The sequence below is a fragment of the Spermophilus citellus genome (assembly GCF_964194105.1).
Source record: "Spermophilus citellus genome assembly, chromosome: 5".
Taxonomy (NCBI): Eukaryota; Metazoa; Chordata; class Mammalia; order Rodentia; family Sciuridae; genus Spermophilus; species Spermophilus citellus.
In genome coordinates this window covers 17456293-17476074 of record NC_138186.1, presented here as the reverse complement: position 1 = coordinate 17476074, position 19782 = coordinate 17456293, and the positions used below count along the sequence as shown (strand labels likewise).

General features: G+C 44.9%; 1 protein-coding gene and 1 long non-coding RNA gene across 3 annotated transcripts in view; one reads left to right on the top strand and one right to left on the bottom strand.

Annotated features, from left to right (window-relative positions):
* Window positions 1–1180: 1180 nt before the first annotated feature.
* Window positions 1181–19782, bottom strand: part of SSR1 (signal sequence receptor subunit 1) — a 38802-nt gene continuing 20200 nt past the window's right edge. Inside the window, exons 8-9 of one of the 2 annotated variants that reach the window (XM_081296030.1) lie at window positions 19684–19747; window positions 1181–3651 (exon numbers count right to left, since the gene is read on the bottom strand). In XM_081296030.1, coding sequence (XP_081152156.1) covers window positions 3627–3651; window positions 19684–19747 — 89 coding nt within the window. In that variant the 3' untranslated portion in view covers window positions 1181–3626. Of the gene's footprint in view, window positions 3652–18210; window positions 19748–19782 lie in introns of those variants that run through there. The other variant, XM_081296032.1, reaches the window with a different exon arrangement.
* Window positions 3658–11206, top strand: LOC308650091. Its single transcript, XR_014022243.1, has 2 exons — window positions 3658–7105; window positions 7151–11206. It is a non-coding gene; the product is annotated as an uncharacterized lncRNA (long non-coding RNA).

The window sequence follows — 19782 nt, the reverse complement described above, 5'->3', positions numbered from 1 at the left end:
TGAAGAGGTAGATATTAAAATGAGCTCATATGGGTGGTCCCTAGTGTCACAATATGACAGGGGTCCTTATAAGAAGAGATTAGGAAACAGACACAGAGGAAAGACCATGTGAGGACACAGGGAGAAAGCAGGTGTCTCCCGGTCCAGGAGAGAGGCCAAGAGAAACCAGAGAAGATAAATGTGTGGTGTCTCTCAATCTGCAGCGCCTTGTTACAGGGTGGTGCGGCTGACTGATACACCACCCCAGTTTGGTTTTCTGAATGTGTGTATCGAGGAAGAGTTTCTTCACTCTGGAGTCTTGTGGGCTGCTTCTTGTAAAGCAAAAAGCCGAGGGTAAGATACACAGGTGTTAGGGACTGTTACCACCTCTACTATGAAATGTTCCAGGAAGGGAACACATGGGACAAGATCCAAGGACTGTGCCAGCCAAGTTATGAATCAAAGCAACCAGTCTTTGCTAGGTACCTCCAATGGCTACACTGAGTGTAGAAGGGGGTATATCACTTACACTGTCTGCTCCTCACATTTCACTTAAAGAGTTCATAGATTTCAAAGGAAGGAGAAAGGGTTCTGTTTTTGTTTGTTGGAATGTCAGGAAACTCCCTGTCCTCATACTAGACACCTGTGTTGTGAGCTCTCCTGTGCTGGGATTATTCATTTTAAATATTTTTTTGTTGTTGTTTTTTGGCCAGGTGCAATGGTGCGCACCTGTAATCCTAGCAACTCAGGAAGCTGAGGCAGGAGGATCTCAAGTTTGAGGCCAACCTCAGCAACTCAGGAAGGTCCTAAGCAACTTAGCAAGACTCTGTCTCAAAATTAAAAAAAACAAAACAAAACACAAAAATGACCAGGGATGCAGCTCAGTGGTAAAGTGTTCCTGGGTTCCATCTCTGGTACCAGAATAAACAAACAAACAAATAAACAAACAAACAGGGTTTTCAGCTCCGGGTACTATCAGTCTCCTTGCCCAATTTAATGACAAAAGCCCTTCCTGAGAGACAGAGCAGGGGGCTGTGGAGAGCAAGCTATAGTTGCTCACGACCCCACCCAGCTGTATGACCTTGAGCAAGTCATTTGGTGTCTAGAGTGTTAAGGGACTTGACAGGGGAGCCCTTGAGTTGGGCTCCAAGAGTAGCTTTGACAACTCCCACACCCTGGGCTCCCGAGTGAAGAGCCAATCTTTGGGAGTCATGCCCGCCTTTTCAATTGTCAAGTGGCTCCAAGTTCACACACTTCATTGTCTGCTCTGAGACAATGGATCCAGCTCCTCTGGATATTTTCCCTTCCGGTGGACAGTGGGGAGACACTGCAAGAGGAAGGTTCTCATGCGCCAGCTTGGTCCACTCCGGCACCGCACGTGGATGCCCCAGCACCAGGCCCTGCTGTGTCCAGCGCCTCCCCCTGCACCCCTCCTCAGTGGTTGCAGCCTATTTCCTGCAGGAAGGTGCTGTCCCTTGCACAATCAGCCACCTGACACCCTAGAGACAGACTCCCAGCAGGCCCCATGTGGGCCCAGCAGTGCTCTCAGGCAAGGGCTGAGCTCGGCCCTGGGGAGGGAGCTCCCTGCAGCTCTTGGCCTAGGTGACTTAGACTTCTCTTTACTCCTACATCCAGGCCTTGCCTCCTCTAATCCCTTTACAGCTACATCCCATGTCCCTGTTCAAATGAACCTGTGCTTTCCTCCCTCCAGGACCCTGACTGGGCCAGGTTGGGCCTGTGAGTAGTCCCAGGAGCTAGACCTGCCAGGTGAGACTTGACAACTGGTGTGCTTGTGTCTTTTGTTTTGGGCACAGTACCAGCTCCTTGATGGCGGGAAGGGGGCGCCAGCACCCACAGACTTACCACTTCAAGTGGGGCTTTATTTCAGCTCTTGGGGGCTGTGGATCCAAGCAGTGACCGGCCCAAGAATGAACAGCAGTCCCTACAGTTTGCAGGAAGCTGGGCTTGCTTGGATGCCCAGATGTGCTGAGTGGCCTCAGTCATGACCTCTGTAGGGCAGCTTGGGCATCACCTGGAGTAAGGGGCCCCAGATGCCCCAAGAAACCAAGGACCCAGGCTCACCCTCCTTCAGATTCAGGGGCACTGGGCAAGGCTCCATGTCCAGAGCACCTTCTGTATGGAGGGGAAGGCTTAGAACCTAGACTGGGTGCGCCCGTAAAAAAGGTACATCTGTCAAATCTAAGGGCTCCTAATAGCGCTGCTCTCCTGGCTCCTCAGAAGAGCCCCTGGGGCTTCCTCCTGTCTGTGTGGATTCCTCTCAGCAGCAGCAGCAATCCGGGGTTGTAGCCTAGCAGTTTCGACAAGCCCCTCCAGGTGGTTCTGGTGTGCAAGGAAGTGTGACAGTTAGTTACTGGACACAGGTTGGGATCCGGGTTCCCCCCTGTCCCCCAGGCCATCTGGATCTTTGAATTCACTTTACAGTGTCTTTCAAAATGCAAGTTCCTGGGCCATCTGCCTGGGATTCCGAGTAGGTGTGGCGGGGGCACTTCCTGGGGTCTCCATGCTGGGGGTCGAAGGCTGGGTGGGGGCGTTCTCCTCTGTGTGCACGTGTACAGGCACAGATAAGCCGGCGTCACCTCTCTTTGGTCCCTGCCTTTCCTCCACTGCAGTGCCACTTCCTACCCTTGCTTTCTCTTTCCCCACTCAGTACTCCAAGGCCCAGCTCCAAGGTCACCCCCCAGCCTCCCTACTCCTCCCTCCCCTCCCCCACCCCTCACCCCTGAATGTGCTCTCACTGCAAGTCCATAGCACCCTCACAGCCCAGCGGTGTGACCAGGGATGCCTCCTTCAGCTCTGACCCCCCAGGGCCTGGCACTCCACGGGGACATTCATTCTTGTTTGTAGGCCTTTCAATTCAATTTATTTTAGTCCAATTTGATTCAAGGCAATTCAACTCAATTCAGCACAACAGAAGACCCCAGGGGCCATTAGGGCACCAGCACAGAGACGGGTGTCCAGGAGCCCGGCTGGGAGGAAGCTCTGGTCCTGAGGCATGATCACTCACGTCCACACAAAGCACTACCCAGCTGGGGCCCCAGCGCCACCTCCACGGAGGCCCTGCTGGCGGGGGACCACTCCACCTTGAGACGGCTCCCCGCCAGCTCCTGAGGACACTCATCTTTGAGCATGTCCCTCACAGGGAACTGGAAGCTGCTAAGGTGTGTGTTGTGACTGTCCTGTCACAGGGCTGCTCTAGCTCGCTTCACACATGGCCCCCTGGCTCCTGACCCCAGCTGCCATCTGTGTCACCAGGTGAGAGCGAGCTGCCCTGAATGAGCCTACAGCTTGGGCCGCGCAGGTCACCAGTCTTGGCTGACGGGGACCCACATCTCCCGTCCTCCTGGCTGGCAGCGGAGGCCTGGTTTCCCAGGAAATCACCACCCAGGAACAACACACAACAGCTGTTGTTCATCAGCCACGAAGCCTAGCGACAGCCATTCCCAGCGGTGACTTCAGAGGGACCCACATGAGGATCCAGTTGAGCAGGCCAGCGCTGGCCTACGTCTCACAAAGAGTAAAACAGGACAGAAGAGACGGCCAGGCTTCCGGAACCGTGTCCAGGGCTCTTCCAGAAGCCTCCAAGGCCAAGGGAGGCTTGAGCAGCCGAGCTGAGGAGCCCCGAGGCCTCAGTGCATCTCCTTCCTCCTGCGTCTGAAAGAGCAGAGGGGACAGTGATGTGAGAGGCTGCGGGGTGTCCCTGGGGCCACTTCCCTCCCTGGTGTGACACACAGGCTCTACAGAGGCTGCAGGGCGGAGGCCAGCTCACTATGAAAGTCTGTCTATGTGCTCTGCAGAGTCCCAACACTTCACACCACCAAAGGCCCAGAGTGTCCCCCACTCCCATTCTCCTCCCACCAAGAAACTCGTGGAAAGCTCTAGGGTGGGACTTCAAAGTCTCTAGAATTGGCCCAGTCACCCCGCAAAGGAAGGCTAAATACCATGCTTCTGAACCGAGATGGAGTCAGACTTGCATGCTTTCAGTGACAATCTGGCACAAACAGAAACCCACCCCCGCCACACCCCCGTCTGCCATGCTTCATGAATAAAAGCAGAGAGGAAGCACAGACAGACACACGGCTGCTCTGTAAACTGTACTAGCTCCCGCATGTTCTCTCTCACTCATTCACTGAAAAAACACGTTTTAAGTGCCTCTTGCTCAGGCCACTCTACTGAGCAAGAGGTGGGCCTTGCAGTCGAGGGATGTGGTGCACACATGCTGCCTGGGTCAGTGTGAATGAACTCCGCCCCTGGGCCTTATGGAATGGACACCTGACCTAACTGGAGTGGGAAGGTCCAAGAAGGCTTCCTTAGAAAACTGAAGTTGAAAGAAAATAAGTCCTGAGTGTTCTTATCACCCAGAGTGGGACAACCCAGCAGCATGAGCATGTGGCCCGTCGATTTGCTGAGAAGGGCCCAGCATTGTTTCTGGGCTGTTCCCGCCGAGCAGGAAGACTGCGTATTATTCTGAAAAAACACCACGCAAACTCTAACTGGGGGATGTTCTGCAAAATAACAAGCTTCAACTCTTTAAAAACGCAGTGTCACATAAGAGGAAATAGGGTGATGTGACAACTCATGTAACGCGTGATCCTGAACCAGAACAAAAAGAGCTGTAAGGAGCATTCCTGGGACAGTTAGTGACATCTGATCATAGCCTGTAGATTAGAAGATATTGCATGAATGTTTTCTAATTTTGATAACTATAATTTGATTATGTAAGAGCATGCGTGTTCTTTGAAGACATGCTGATGTATTTAGGGGTAAAAGGGCACAATATGTCTGAAATTCACTACCAAATAGCTCAGAAGAAAATATTTATACATGGTGCGTGTGTATGTGTGTGTGTGTGTGTGCATATGCATGCCAATGCAAAATACCCACGGTGATCTGGGTGAAGGTGAAGAATAAGGAGAATTTGCACTATTTTGCAAAGTTTTCTGTAAGTCTAACATTGTATCAAAATGAAGGGTTACCCCCAAATTGGGTGTTTCAAGGGCAGGTGTTGGGATCATCCCTCCAGGGAGAGGGCAGAGGCGTGGGGAGGGCGGTGGATATCACATGAACTACACCTTCAGACGTTCAGACGAGGGACTGGTGGCCTTCCTCCTGCCACCTGTCAGGAACTACTGGAAGGTTCTCCGCTGGGGAGAGCAACGGGGCAGGATGCCGTTTTGGTGACCACAGTGGCAGGTTGGGCTGGGCGGGCTTGGAGGGAACTAGATGGGCATCTGGGAGTGTGGGTCACAGTGCTGCAGGCAGGGGCTGCTGGCACCTGGCAAGTGCTCCCTCTACACACAGGCGCCAAGTGTGTCCCACGCCTCTTCTGCAGAGCCCTGGTGACAGGGAGCGTAAGAAAGGAAGCTGGGACGTGGACACAGGCAGGCTTACGCCAGGAATCTCCCCACAGCTCCACCTCAGCACGTGGATGGTTAACAGGATGAAGAAGAGCTGGATTTAAGAGTTAGGAGACGGGGGAGGGAGGGGACCTGCCACCAGGGAGTTTCTTGTGGAAATGATGGTTCCACCCAAGAGAAATACAGGAGGAAGTGGTTGAGAACAGGGAACCGGCCAGCTCCTGTTCTGAGTTCGAGATACCCTGGGGAAGTGGACTGTGCGTCTGGGTGGCACTCTCTGGAGATCCCTGTGCCACAGCAGGGTGCATGGGGGACCCCTGGGCCAGCCTGCCTGCGTCTCTGTCCCAGCTTCTTTTCCTAAATTTCCTCATCTATAAAAAAGTGGTATCAGGACCTCCCTCAAGTGGAGAGCTAATAAAATGTCAGGAGGGGTGGGAGGGGGTGCTTCCTGCCCAGCATGCAGGCCCCTGGGCTCCACTCCCAAGTTCCAATTTGTTTCTCACACAAGAAATATCAAGAAAAGGGGGTTCTGTATAAGGTTGAGACTTAAACCAGGTGCAGTAGCACATGGCTGTAATCCCAGGGATTCAGGAGACTGAGGCAGGAGGATCGAAAGTTGGAGGCCAGCCTCAATAACATAACAACACCCTAAGCAACTTAGGGTCTCAAAATTTAAAAATTGAAAGGGCTGGGAATGTGGCTCAGTGGTAAAGTGTCCCTGGGTTCAATCCCTAGTACAAAAGAAAAAATGCTGACATTAAGGAGCAGCTCGCCCCAGTGGCTGGCTGCTGGCATGTGTGTGCTGTCCTACGTGGCAGATCAGGGGCTTCCTGGGTGTGAGCAGGGCGGAGTAGCTCGGGTGGGGCCATCAGGTGGGGCCATCAGGTAGGGCCCAGAGCCTCCCGGGGAGCAGCTTGCAGAATGTTTGTGGGAGGCCAGCAGGGCTGTTGAGATGGTTATTCTGGGCCCCAGCCACGAGCCATAGCCAGACTCTGGGGCCAGACTCTGGGGCCGGCACCCCAAACTTGGCACATGAGCCAGCCCAACCCTTTTCCCCTCCCAAGGTTATGGTAACTCAGCTTGCAAACGCTGAATAAGAAAAAGAACTCACCGTTGAAGCAATGCATTTGGGGGGCAGAGACTTTATGGAGATTATTTTCATCTTTCATCTCAAGCCATGATTTAGGCCTTTCCAAGGGTCTCACATATGCTAGACAAGCACTCTACCACTTCAGCCCTATTTATTTTTTGAGACAGGTTGTTGCTAAGTTGCTAAGGTTGGTCTTGTGATCCTCCTGCCTCAGCCTCCTAAGTTACTGGAATTAACAGCATCAGCCACCACATCCAGCTCTGAATCCTTTTTTTTTTTTTTTTTTGGTGATGCTGGGATGGAACCCAGAGCCTCACACATGCTAGACAAACACACTCCATCACTGAGATACACCCCAGCCCTAAAAGATGATTTTTGACAAAGGAAGTGATAACTCTCTTCAAATATATAAAGAGCTGTCCTAAGGGAGAGCAAACTTTTTTCTAAGATCTGTAGAGCACAACTAGGACTTAACAAGGAAGTTGATTTGGATATAAGATGAATTAATGGTTAAATTGTTCAAAGATGGGAAGGCCAGGTGATGTCCACACAGGGTGTTAAAATATCCAGTCCTGCATTGGGCACAGCTGGACTAGATGATGTTTAAGATTCTTTCACATAGACAGGTAATGTGCTGACTTTGTTACAAAGTTAAAGAAAGGCACATCTCACACAACAGTGTGAACACCCACAAAGTTAAAGAAAGGCACATCTCACACAACAGTGTGAACACCCAATCATCATGCTTTTGAGCGGAAAAGGATCTAATATTCTATGAGGCTCCATTGAGTAGGGGGAAAATGAAGGAGGACCAAGCCTTTCAAATACAGGTTCACAGATGTGTGTGTATGTGTGTGTGTGTGTGTGTGTGTGTGTGTGTGTGTGTGCACGCGTGGGGGAGGGTCTGGTGAGAAAGGTTTTTAGCAGGCTGATGAATGAACACTGCATACACTGCATACGTAAGGAGATAAACATTCCTTCTAGTGAAAATTAGAAAGGCGTTGGGGGTGGGGGTGTCAGGCATTGATATCAGCTTTTTTTTCCCACGTAGTATCTTTAGCCAGGCACAGCGATGCAGCTCAGTGGTGAAACACCCTTGGGTTTAATCCCCAGTACCAAAATCAATAATAAAAAATGAACACTTGACAAATAGCAAGCAATTCATAAATATTCATTGGATTAACAAGCCACTCCAGTTACTACTGTCCCCATGTTACAGCAACAGAAACAGGCTGAGATTCGTTGTGACTTCCCTAGACTTACCCAGGCAGTATGTGGGTGAGTCTTGATTCAAACAAGCACTATCCCCAGTAGTTATTAACCACCATCTGACACTAATGTCCAGTATGTGAAAACGTGATCTGTTCATCTGGGACCAGCACGTGTGTATACAGGCATGGACGTGGAGGAAGGGGGTGATCAGTGTTGTCTGCCCTAAGATTGTTTCTCTCCAGAGCACATTCTAAGTGTGGCTGACCAGCTTTGAAGGTGACCCAAGGGGACAGGGTCTCTTAAAGCATTCATCTTTCTACTGATGCAAACCATTCAAATAACTTAAAAATCCAAGATCATTTCACTGACATCTCAGCAAAGCAGGATTTTGTGCTGCACTGTGATGTGTGCTCTGGGGTGGGCTGACGCACAGGCCTGCAGGCGGGTGGGCGTGGCCGGCTAGATGAGGCAGTTAGTTTTAGGAGCCAGCTCATCCTAACGGTCTTTCTTCTTTCTGGAATTCTCCTACTTTCTGGCAAACACCAAAGGACAATCCTGGGAATGGGTTAAGTCACTGCTAACCACTGTGCTGTGCCACCTGTGGGCAGTAGATGGCAGCAGAACACACCCGTGAAGCCAGCCATCAAGAGAGCCTGGACGCTAGTTAAGATTTGTGGATCCCGTGAAGAATTCCTGCAGTGGAGAGATACTACTGATTCAAAATTAAGAAACCAAACACCGCTGACACAAGTAACTAATTATTCCCTTATAAGAAACTTAGTGATACGTTTTTAAATATATTTAAGATATAGCTAGTCTTCCGACTCCAAACAGTACTTGAAGGGGACTTGAACTTCTACCAGCAGTTTTGTTTGCTCTCTCTCCTCCAGGGGTTCTTGCTATGGCCAGTGGGCAGATCTGTGCACCTGTCAGAGGTTACTTAGTTGTTTCCACTTGGTATCATTTGGTAAGTTTGGCATTATGCATTCAAGGAAAAAAATATTTGAGATTACATTTCGCTCACAATTTAGGAACTAACTTTTCATTTTGAAGCTACAGCTGTTATCTCCTATTGTTTTGCTTCCTTTTTTATAGTCAGGCATGGTTGAGGCAGAGAATTTCAAGTTCAAGGTCAGCCTCAGCAACTAACTTCCGCTCAGAGAACTCACAACGGAACTGCACACAAACCACTCCTGCGCACTCTGTTGCCAGTTTTCTTAGTTCTCATCTTGGGAGATGCCTCTTGGCCAAGCTGCAATATACAACCAAAATGCCATTCCAGGCTCATTTTGGCACAGAATCCCCCAGGTGCACTGGTGAGTCTGGAAATTCCAACTTGAGTTTGTGCATCTGGGAATCCCAGCGTGGGGGACTCAACTCCTACCTTCCTCCTGGTTTTCAGTGAATTGGGAGGAGGTCTGGAAAAAACTCTCCATGTTAGGAGGGAGGCAGCCTAACCACGTGAAGGCTCCAGACAAGACAAACCTGTGTCCGAATCTCAGTTCTGCCACTTAATAACTGAGGTTTTCCTTGTTGTTGTTTTGGGGATTTTCTGCAATTTTTTTTTTTTTTTTTTTTTGCAAACTTCCTTATTTGCGAAGTGAGGATGTACCCATTTCACTGTGTGGCTGTGATGATTTTAGAATTCACATTTATTGAACAGCAACCAGGTACTGTTTTAAAACTTGACAATCTGGTGACTTGAACAATTCTTGTCTTAAAGCTCACATTTCACAATGCAAGGACAGAGAGGCAAGTGGATGAGGGCAACAAAGCTGGCTGTGTGACTCCCAGGCTCAGATGGTGCCTCCATGGGGAGCCTCGGCTGGGGAGGCGGGAGGCAGACAGCCAGGGAAGCCGGGCTGAGCCCAGGCAGAGGGGATGACAGCCAAGGGAGCCGCTGCTGAGTGTGGTGCTAGCAGATGAGGGGTGGGTACAGGTGGGGGCAAGGAAGGGCAAGACCAGAGCCTACAGAGGGTGGAAGCTCAGGAAGGTTTTTCAGCCGGGCAGGCTCAGGCTCCTGTGGGTGTAAGACCAGGGACAGGGGTGCAGCAGCGAGCTTGGCCTCGCACCACCCAGCTCAGAGCAGAGGGATGGCCTGCACCTGCAGGAAAAAACTACCTCCAAGGTTTTTTTTTTTTTTTTTTTTTTTGGGGGGGGTGGGCTACCAGGGATCGAACTCAGGAGCACTCACCCACGGAGCCACATCCCCAGCCCTATTTTATATTTTACTTAGAGACAGGGTCTCACTGAGTTGCTTAGTGCCTTGTGTTTTCTGAGGCTGGCTTTGAGCTCATGATCCTCCTGCCTCAGCCTCCCCACCGCTGAGATTATAGGTGCGCTCCACCACACCGGCTCCTCCAAGGATTTTCTACTAAAAATCTACCTTGCCTTTCTTGAAATGTGTAAAGTGACAATACATCTTGAAATGTGTAAAGTTTTAAAAAGTGGCTCATTTTCTTTTTGGCTACAGGAAAACTGCCCATAACCATTGTGATTATTATACTCATTGTCAGAGGCTCAGATAAATTTAACATTCTCATTTATTGCTTCCAATATAAAATATAAGCACATTACAAACATTTTGAAAAGGAAAAAGATTCACCATGCTAGCACAAAAATTGCTTTAGCATTTTGGTATATTTCTTTAATTAGGCTTCAGATTAATCCGAAATACTGAGTGTTTCAAGCACTGTAGAGAAGACAGAAAAAGGCTGCTTCTTACTGTCCTATTTTTTTTTTTCATTCTTCGAAGCATTTTTTTCTTTCCAGCAGAAGACCAAAAACATTACAGAGTTACAAAGACTGATTCTCCAATTTGCACAGCCTCTAATCAAAAGTTACTTTTTCTGCGAAGAACACAGTTCTACTGCTCAGAACAATTCTTGAAGGAAATCTAGGTTACTATTGCCTTTCTGAGTTATCTAGGCAGAGAACTCGATCACAGCCCCTGCTCTGCGTGCTCAGAATGTTTAACTGGTCAGAATATGAAGTGGATGCAACTGGAGGCACCCAAACTCAGTATGATTGGGAGAAGCAAGGGAGTCACTTATGACCATTACCTAAAGAGTTGAAAGTCCAAATGCACATGTGAAACTCATGTGGAGTCACCTTGACTGTACATCACCAGTCTTGTTTGAAATGGCGACATTTTATATGCAGAAAGTGTGTAAACCTTTTCTTATACCTTCTGAGGGGAAATTTAAATTGTAACTTCTTTGTTTAGTATTTTAGATTCCCTTTTGTGCTTCTCATCTTTAAGCCCAAGCAATAATATGTGCTGGCACTTTAGGGAACATTTCATACGGCACGTGGACACTCAGGATCAGCTTTAATTACAGGATATGTATAAACAGATGCCTTTGATAGAACAGTGGAGCGGTTCAGCAGTACGTCAGATGGACGGAAATAACAAGAAAGAAGGGCACTCACTTATACCTTAGGTTTACCAGACTTTTCCAGATACTCAAAGAGCAGAAATATTTCTCAAGCTGCACAATAATTCTATGGATTCCTTATTCCTACTTTCATTGACAAAACCCAAATGACATTTTCTGACATAATTACCAGAAGAAGCCTCACCCTGTTTTACAATAACCCTGATTAAACTATGCTGCCAGGACACATTTCAAGTATGCAAGTGCTAAAATTAAAATAGCAAATCCAAGACCTCTTCAGTGAATCAGGAAAGATAAAGGTATTTTGAACAGAGGTAAGATTTTGCCCAAACTGAATAAATTTAGATTTCTTTAAAGTTTTTATTTCTTAGATTTTGAAGGGGAGAGAACTGAAATCTAATTTTAATTAACAGCAGGGCTAAAATTAGTAATCATTTATTAAATACCATATTTAGGTCTCTAGGATTCAAAGTTGGAGAAGTGGAGAGCCATGGCACCAGGTAGGACGGGGAGATTTAAGTGAACATCTGTGTTGTTTTGGGTTATAATAGACTTTAAGTGAAAATGTCTCACAGGTGGTTTGAATGGCATGAAATTAAGTAATTTAGAGTTAAAACATGAGGACTGAAGTAATGAGAAGACAGCCAGCTGTTCGGGGCAGAGCACCGAACAGAAGAGCAAACCTGAGTTCCAGGCTAGGCAACAAATCACTCAGAGAAATGGGGGTTGAGATCAGGGTCCTGGAAGTGAGGATGAGTCTGGGGGTCAGTGGTCAGTGGGTGAAATGCATGAGTGGAGGAACGGAGAGCAAAGAAGATTCTGGGGCAAGCTGGGTGCCATGAGATACAAGAGCAGGCTTTGGGGGGCAGAAGCTGAATCAGAAGGAACTTCAAGCCTTAAAAAAAGAGGCCAAATATCAAAAGGAGATATTTTGAGAAATGGGGGAAAAAACAAGGCAGGGATGCAGATGGAGACGGAGAATCCTGAAGACTCAGGAAAGTTTCCATTTCAGTGGGCACAAAGGAAAGGAGCCAGAGATGAGGGTCGGGGGAAGGAGGCTTACATAATGGAGAGAAAGAACCTCCTGGAACCTGTGAGGGACAGGAGCTGGTGACAATGAAGAGGAGGCTCAGCCATCAAGACTCACAGCTCTGTGCACGCTGGGAGTGTGGCCACACAGCACAGTCCTTGTGTGTGGACAGGACCACGAGTGCTCACGCAGGGCTGCTCCTTGAGATGGGACTGAGGGTGCTGTCAGCCAGGTGGCCGTCACTCTCCCTAGTGGTTCCTGAAACATGAGGACTTCTTGGCGGGGGCCTTGGAACATACCAGTTGTCTGCTACTCAGGTGGACTTCAACTAAGAAAACAGGACAACACCCTCCTGCTGCCATTAGAGTGGACCTCAGCCACAGTCTTGCCTGTGGACCTGGCCTTGTACGGAGCAGTGAGCAGCTACTCTAGGTCTGATGTCCCCACTGCAGCTTGCCCTCGACCTGAACAGTCAAACCTACGAGTACATCCGTATGAAAAGGTCACAGGACAAAGTATTCAACACATGACCTTAAAAAGCACACAGCTCTGAACAAACTGCTCAGGAGACCCAGGGGATGAAAACCCGTTCTCATGTGTACTTGGGGTCAACAGCTTTCTACTTTCTATCATGAATGATGGCAACAGGTCTTTACAAACCTGTCCAAAGTATTTGCAAATGTGTCTTTTGACTCTGGATTGTGTCCGCAGAAAAAATACAGAAAGCCTCTTGAGGTCTATGAAGCACCAAGCAAGGCCCGAGCTGCAGCTAGAATGTGGTGAGGCTACTGTGCGCCACGGCCCAGCCCAGGCCTCCTCACGCCAACCCCTGCTGAGACCGACCCCCTGTGAAGAATGGGAGCTGCAGGGCTCCTGGGGAACAAGAGGGTCCTCTAGGGGAGCTGAGAGGACACCGTGAAAATATATGAAGGAGCACAGAGCAAGTGTTGGACAGCTCACCCTGAATACTCTCCTGGCCTAAGGAATCGCTCATCGTCCTTCCCAAAGTGCCTTTAGACTGTAAGCACCTGTTTTGACAAATTTAAGGCTGGTTAACAGACCAGTATGACTTCTGGAAACAATTTATTCAGAAATAAGACTGTCTCTGGGAGGCTCAGTCTGATACTGAAAGAAATTCTGAGATCAGTTGAACACCAAGAGCATCAGTGGAAAATAGGTAGCCTCTTCAAACATTCTGAAAAGGAACCCACCAGACGTATAGGCTCTAACAGATTGAGTACAAAGATGCCCCTTGCCAGCCTTACTATCTGGTTCATTACGAAATCTACAATGCGAGCCATGTTACACACCCATCTCACAACTTTTACCCTTTAGCCAAAAAAGAACATTAGCTTGCATACTTAGTAGAATGTATTTCTTACTACACACTGAAGTCCCCAAAGTGCCATATACTACATATAGCCTGACTCCTGTGCTTCATGGGGTGTTGCTTTAACACAGTGCTTTACAACAATAAGAGTAATCACCCACGGCCTACCCCATACTAGGTAGTGTTTAAGTACTTGACATACAACCCTAGGAGGCAGGTACCAGACAGCACCTGACACTGACATAATTAAGTTATACAACTTGCCTATAACTAAGAGGGGAGCTGGGATCTGAATCAAGGCAGTGTAACATGAAGCTTGTTCATTCTTTTCTTTTACTAAACAATTAGCATTAAAGAACAAACCATTAAATAACTTTTTTTTCCCCTGATACTAGGGATTGAATCTAGGGGTACTTTGCCACTGAGCTACATCCCCAGCTGTTTTTTAAAAATTTGAGACAGGGTCTCACTAAGTTGTAAAGGCTGGCGATCCTCCTGCCTTAGCCTCCCAAGTCACTGGGATTACAGGTGTGCACCACTGTGCTGGGCTATATTCATTTAATAATACTGTACTAAGCAGGGGACTGAAGGTTAATGGAACCATACAATTATGACATTTTAAGATATCTCAACATATAAAAGACTACACCATACCACGATTTCAAACTCACGATGAAACTGCCAATGACACTACTGGATTATCACCAGGAATATTTATAAGCCATTATAATCACAGGGAAGAATGCAAGTGAAAACTAGCCCAGAGATTCCTGTTGTTTCTTTTAACACTTGTAATGGATTTCCACATAATTATGAACTAGAAACTAGGGATAAAAAAATACAAACAAAATATAGGGCTCAGTTTACCATCAGGGAAGATGAATCGTTAGAGGTACTCCATAAGTGTGTGTAAGGGCCAGCAGAGGTACAAACAAGACACAATTTGACTATGATTTAGAGATGAAAGCTACACTGTGTTTTTCAGGTACGATATACTGATTTTTTTTAATATTCCACTGTGCCTAAGAGAAATCAATAACTGAAGAAAAAGAAACTAGAAAGAAGCCTTAAGCTGGAACCACAGATCTAGTGCTACTTGGTTGTACCACCCAAGCAGACACCCTACTTTCATCTTAATGCAGATATCTTTCAACCCTTCACAGCTTAAAACCCAATCAACTTTTTAGACCTCTCTTGCAGAAGATGTTTTTAAAGAGTACCCTTCTGTTTAGCAGGGAAGCAGTCTTTACTTTAAAGAGGTATGTCTTGTAATAAACAGGGTACTGTAACTGATTTATCATAAAAATAAAATGTCGATTTCAAATAACTATATATACATACCACAACAAATCAATTTAAAACAGTGTAGAAGACTGGGGTTTTATGGTGCTCTGGCACTGAGTGGAATGTGTACACTGCTGTACAGCAGGCAAACATTTATGTATGCATTTATGTATATTCAGTAGCAAGGTCATAGGAACTTTCTGGTTGCTGGATTCTGAAAAACAAGAATTTAATTTTTAAATTCTTTTTTTCTAATATTTATTTTTTAGTGGTAGTTGGACAAAATAACTTCATCTTATTTATTTACTTTTATGTGGTACTGAGGATCGAACCCAGGGCCTCACACATGTTAGGCAAGCACTCTACCGCTGAGCCACAACCCCAGCCCTGAAAAACAAGTATTTTTAAGATGTCCAAATGCTTGGTTTTATAAAATTTCCAACTTACACAAGGAATAGAGAAAGAACATTGAGTTTTAGAAAAAAGACAACTCTGAGACAATAATTGATAACTTTGAGCAGTTATTTAAATTCAGGGATCTGCACCTATAGAACAAGAACATTCTGCTTCCCTCAGTGAGCTGTGAGGGTTCAGAGATGGTAAATGACAAGGCCCAACAGAACACTGCACACAGCTGATGTCTAGTTTATGAGTTCCCTTCTCTTCTGCTTCCTTGAAAAGCATCTACACATGGTGTCCAAACCTAAGCACTCTATTTATTTGAGGTACTGGGGAGTGAGCCTAGGGGCACTCTATCACTCTATCACATTGTCAGACTTTTTTATTTTGGGACAGGGTCTTGCCAAGTTGCCCAGTCTGAGCTTCAACTTGTGATCTCCTAACTCAGCCTCCAAAGAAAATGGGATTATAGACATATACCACCATACCCAGCCATGCTGTTTTTTTTTTTTTTTTAGTTGTAGATGGACATGATATCTTTACTTGTGTGACGCTGAGGATGGAACACAGTGTCCACACCTGTGACAGGCAAGCGCTCTACCACTAAGCCACAACTCCATCCCTCAAACTCTGTTCTTAAAAATTCCCAAACCTAAAACAAACAAACCCAACCAACCAAAAATTCCCAGAACATCAGGTGATATAATTTAGTACCATTAAGATTTCAAGCTTTTGTGTAATCAAAAAAGGATAAAATCATATAAATATTAGTTAGCAACATTCATACAATTTAAAGCAAAATTCAAGCAATTGTTTAGATGTCTGCAAGTCAGTTCATGTTGTTCTTTCTTCCTAAATATCCTCTGAGAGGCTGGGTGCAGTGGTGCACACACATAATCCCACCTACTTGGGAGGCTGCAGCAAGAGGATGGCAAGTTAGAAGCAGCTTTGGCAATGCAGTGAGATCCTGTCTCAAAATAAAAAATAAAAAGGGCTGGAGATGTAGCTCAGGAATAGAATGCACCTGGATTCAATCCCTAGCAGCAAAAGGCAGAAAAATCCTTTAAGGGTGATGTTCTCATATACAGATCAGACTAACAGTGAAACCTAACAGTCCACTTACCCGAATAACAAGGATCTTGTTCTTCACTAAGCTGGAAATGGTAGTTCAAAGAAAATAGGATTTTAATTAGAGAAAATGTACAGACTTTAGCTCTATAGCTATGAATAATGCCATTCAAAACAATGAAAGTAACTTCAAGTGTATCTAGAAATGTCCCTAAGTTTATACCAACATCTAATTTTGAAAGTAAAGACTGAAAATTCAAAAGTATAGCCTATCAAAATCTTGGCAAGAGACAATGTCTTGAGTTAAAAAATGAACTCATGCCAGGTGCAATGGTGTCCATCTGTAGTTCCAGCTACTCCAGAGGCCAAAGCAGGGGAACCTAATAGTTGAGGCCAGCCTGAGTTAATATGATGAAACCTTGTCTCAAAAAAAATTTTTTGTTCATTATTTAAATGCACTATCCAAGCAAATCTCTCTTCATACTCAGGGTTTGGATATCCGATATCTCTGTACTGCAAATTAATAACATATGAGCCTTGCATATTATAATATCATCTACTATACCTCCAAAATAAGTCATTCAAGATTTCAATGTTATATTATTTACTTCTCAACTTAGCCAAAATACAATTCTAGGCATATGTGCTACAAATACACCTTTTATTTTTCCTTTAGGGGTAAGGGGTACTGAGATTAAAAACAGGGCATTTAACCACTGTGCTACTTCCCAGTCCTTTTTATTTATTGAGACAGAGTCTCACCAAGTTGCCCAGGCTGGCCTTGAACTTGTGATAATTGCCAGGATAACAAGAGTGCACCACCACACCTGGCATAAATGCACTTTTAAGGCAACAGCTCTTTATTTATTTTCTTAAGGTCTAAATATACCTTTTCTGCCTCTCGAAGTCACACTTACTAAAGCTACTTAAGATTAAAAACTTCATTAACATCATGTCAATGCTTCTTGCCTTCTGATTTCTACCATCGCCCCTTAGGCTTCTCTGAGGCCCCATTTACCTTTCCTCTCCTCAGGCAAAGCTTTGAGGATCAGCCCTAACTGCCCCTAACTTGGCTAGACCATAACTAGAATAATAAAGCTACACAACCACAGCAAGCTCTATGCTTAGTGAGCACATTCCCACACATGGAGGTGGCAGATTTAATAGACGAGAGGCTTAAGTTCATATTACGGATTCTGAAACCAAACTGTTCATAAAATAAATTCTGAAACCATGATTGGTATAGCAAATGAATATATTAAAACAAAGAAAACTTCATCCAAGTATTTACATTTAAAAAAGACATTTAAAAATAGGCTACTTATTAAGTGTGCTTGAACAAACCATGTGTGGAATCGAATTCCATTCATTATGGAGTTAGTTTCTGCTAAATACTTACTGATGCTATGGTAGAGCCCTGGCATCTAAGGATTTATGAGTTTTCAACTGTTACCAATCTATAATAAAAAATAAAACATAACAAATAATACATTCTACATTTCTGGGGCACTAATTTGAACCTCAGAAATGGAAGGGCTGGTATATAAGGCAAATTACTTCGGAGTGAGAAGGGCCAGCAGCTGTAACTCTGTACGGTTTTGTACTGCCTACATATTCAGTAATACTCTCTAGAGGTCATTTAAAATTTTGTAATTACACCTTACTGCATTATGTTCTAGTAGTTTCACAAACTTAGATAGTAACAAAAATATTCTGGAAAATTTTCCTTGAGAGGAAGAACAGTTTCCTACATTACAAATTACTTAGACCTCATAAAAGTTTTCAAAATAAACTACTGAACATACATCCCAATTAAAAACTCAAACACTTCATATTAAAGGTTTAGAAAGTTTATAGTCCAGCAATGCCAATATAGGTAATGCGACATCTCAGTCCCTACTTGCAAAATGATCAATAATTATACAATAACTTCTAACGTCATTGGTTTTGGCTCAGATATTTAAATACTTAAAACAGCTTGAAAAAGATTTGTTTGTATATTTTTTCTTTTATTATCATTTCTTTTTTTGTATGTGTGGGCATGAGTGTGTGTGTGTGTGTGTGTGTGTGTGTGTGTGTGTGTTGGGGGATTATACTGAAGATGATGAGAATGAACAGAAGTCAGGAATTAAGGAGCCACTAAAATTTCATTTACTATTTGGTTATAAAAAATATGTGGCTTACAGACGGAAAGGGGGACCAGGGAAAGGGGGGGGGGATTTGTTCATAGTAACTTTTAATTTATCCTTTATCCAGTCTGACAATAGTGCCAAAACTTAATTTACTACATAAAATCCTACTAAAAGGATTTTATTTTCTCAGTCTTTTTGTCCCTAAAGGATTTTATGAAGTCCAACTTAATTTTGGTTCTGAGGTCCTAAGTGCTTAAACTTTTGGAATTTTCTGAATTAACCCCCCCCCAAAAAAAAGGTACAAAATAATCAAAATCCCCCAAATATTATATAACAAACAACTGTGTGACTGCTTTAAAAATTTCTAGTTCATGTTTTTGGAGATTAAGATGAGTTGGAATATATCTGTTTCCTACACTTTGATCTGCAGAACAAGGCAGTATTTCTTAAGAAAGGGTACTTTTACTAAGAAGAGCAAAATTTCCTTTTTAAAAAACCAAATAAAACAAGGGCTGGGGCTGTAGCGCAGTGGTACAGTAGTTGCTTATTAGCAAGCACAAGGCCCTGGGTTTGAATCCCAGGACCACAAAAACAAAACCAAAAAACCTAAGTGTGTCTAAGATCATTCCAGACCTCTCCCTCAGTTTGCACAAATGTACTATTTCCTTTTTGTTAAAAAATGGGTAGGATTAGGATTCATATATCAATATCAGAATTTTCATGTTTCACAATTTTGTTGCTCAAGAGATAACTAAAATTCCTTGAATCCATATGGGAAGTTTCCTTAAGGTATGCATTATAGTAAACAACATAAAAATACCAAAAACAATTCTACTGCCAAAAGAGCAGCATCTCCTGCTTGTGCCTTTAGAATACTAATTATAAGAGGGCAACCACAACCAAAATGCTAATTTGTGCCATCAGTTGGGATTTGAGCAATTCCATGGAAGAAACAAATTATTTCTTCCCTTAAAACAGTTCAAGGTAGGGTATCTACAATTATATTGGAGGCAAATATTCATTGTATTTGGGGATAAAAATCAAAAAGTACCTAAAAGGAAGAAAAATGGCATTATACTTATTATTCTAAAGGCATACTTCAGGCAGTTCAACAATGATTCTGGTAATACCAACTGCTCACATACATACACACGCACACATAGATTTTAATGGTTTCCAAAAAAAACCCAAAATTTGTTACTTTAGAAAAACGAATGCAGTGCATTTTCAGCAATATTATCGCCACAGACTCTGATTGCTCAGTCCACACATAAGTAGTAGTTGCCTTCTATGGTGATATGGCTTCTCTGCACTAATTCCCATCAGGCCGAAAAACATTAGGGCAGGGTAAGTACAGACTGAATTGTTGCACAAAGGAACATTTACTCATCAGATCCCACTGATCTCTTCTGTGCCCGCTTCCTGGGCAGCCTTCTTGGTGAAGCTTTATCTGGGGGGGAAAAAAAAAAGAGAGAGAGAGAGAGA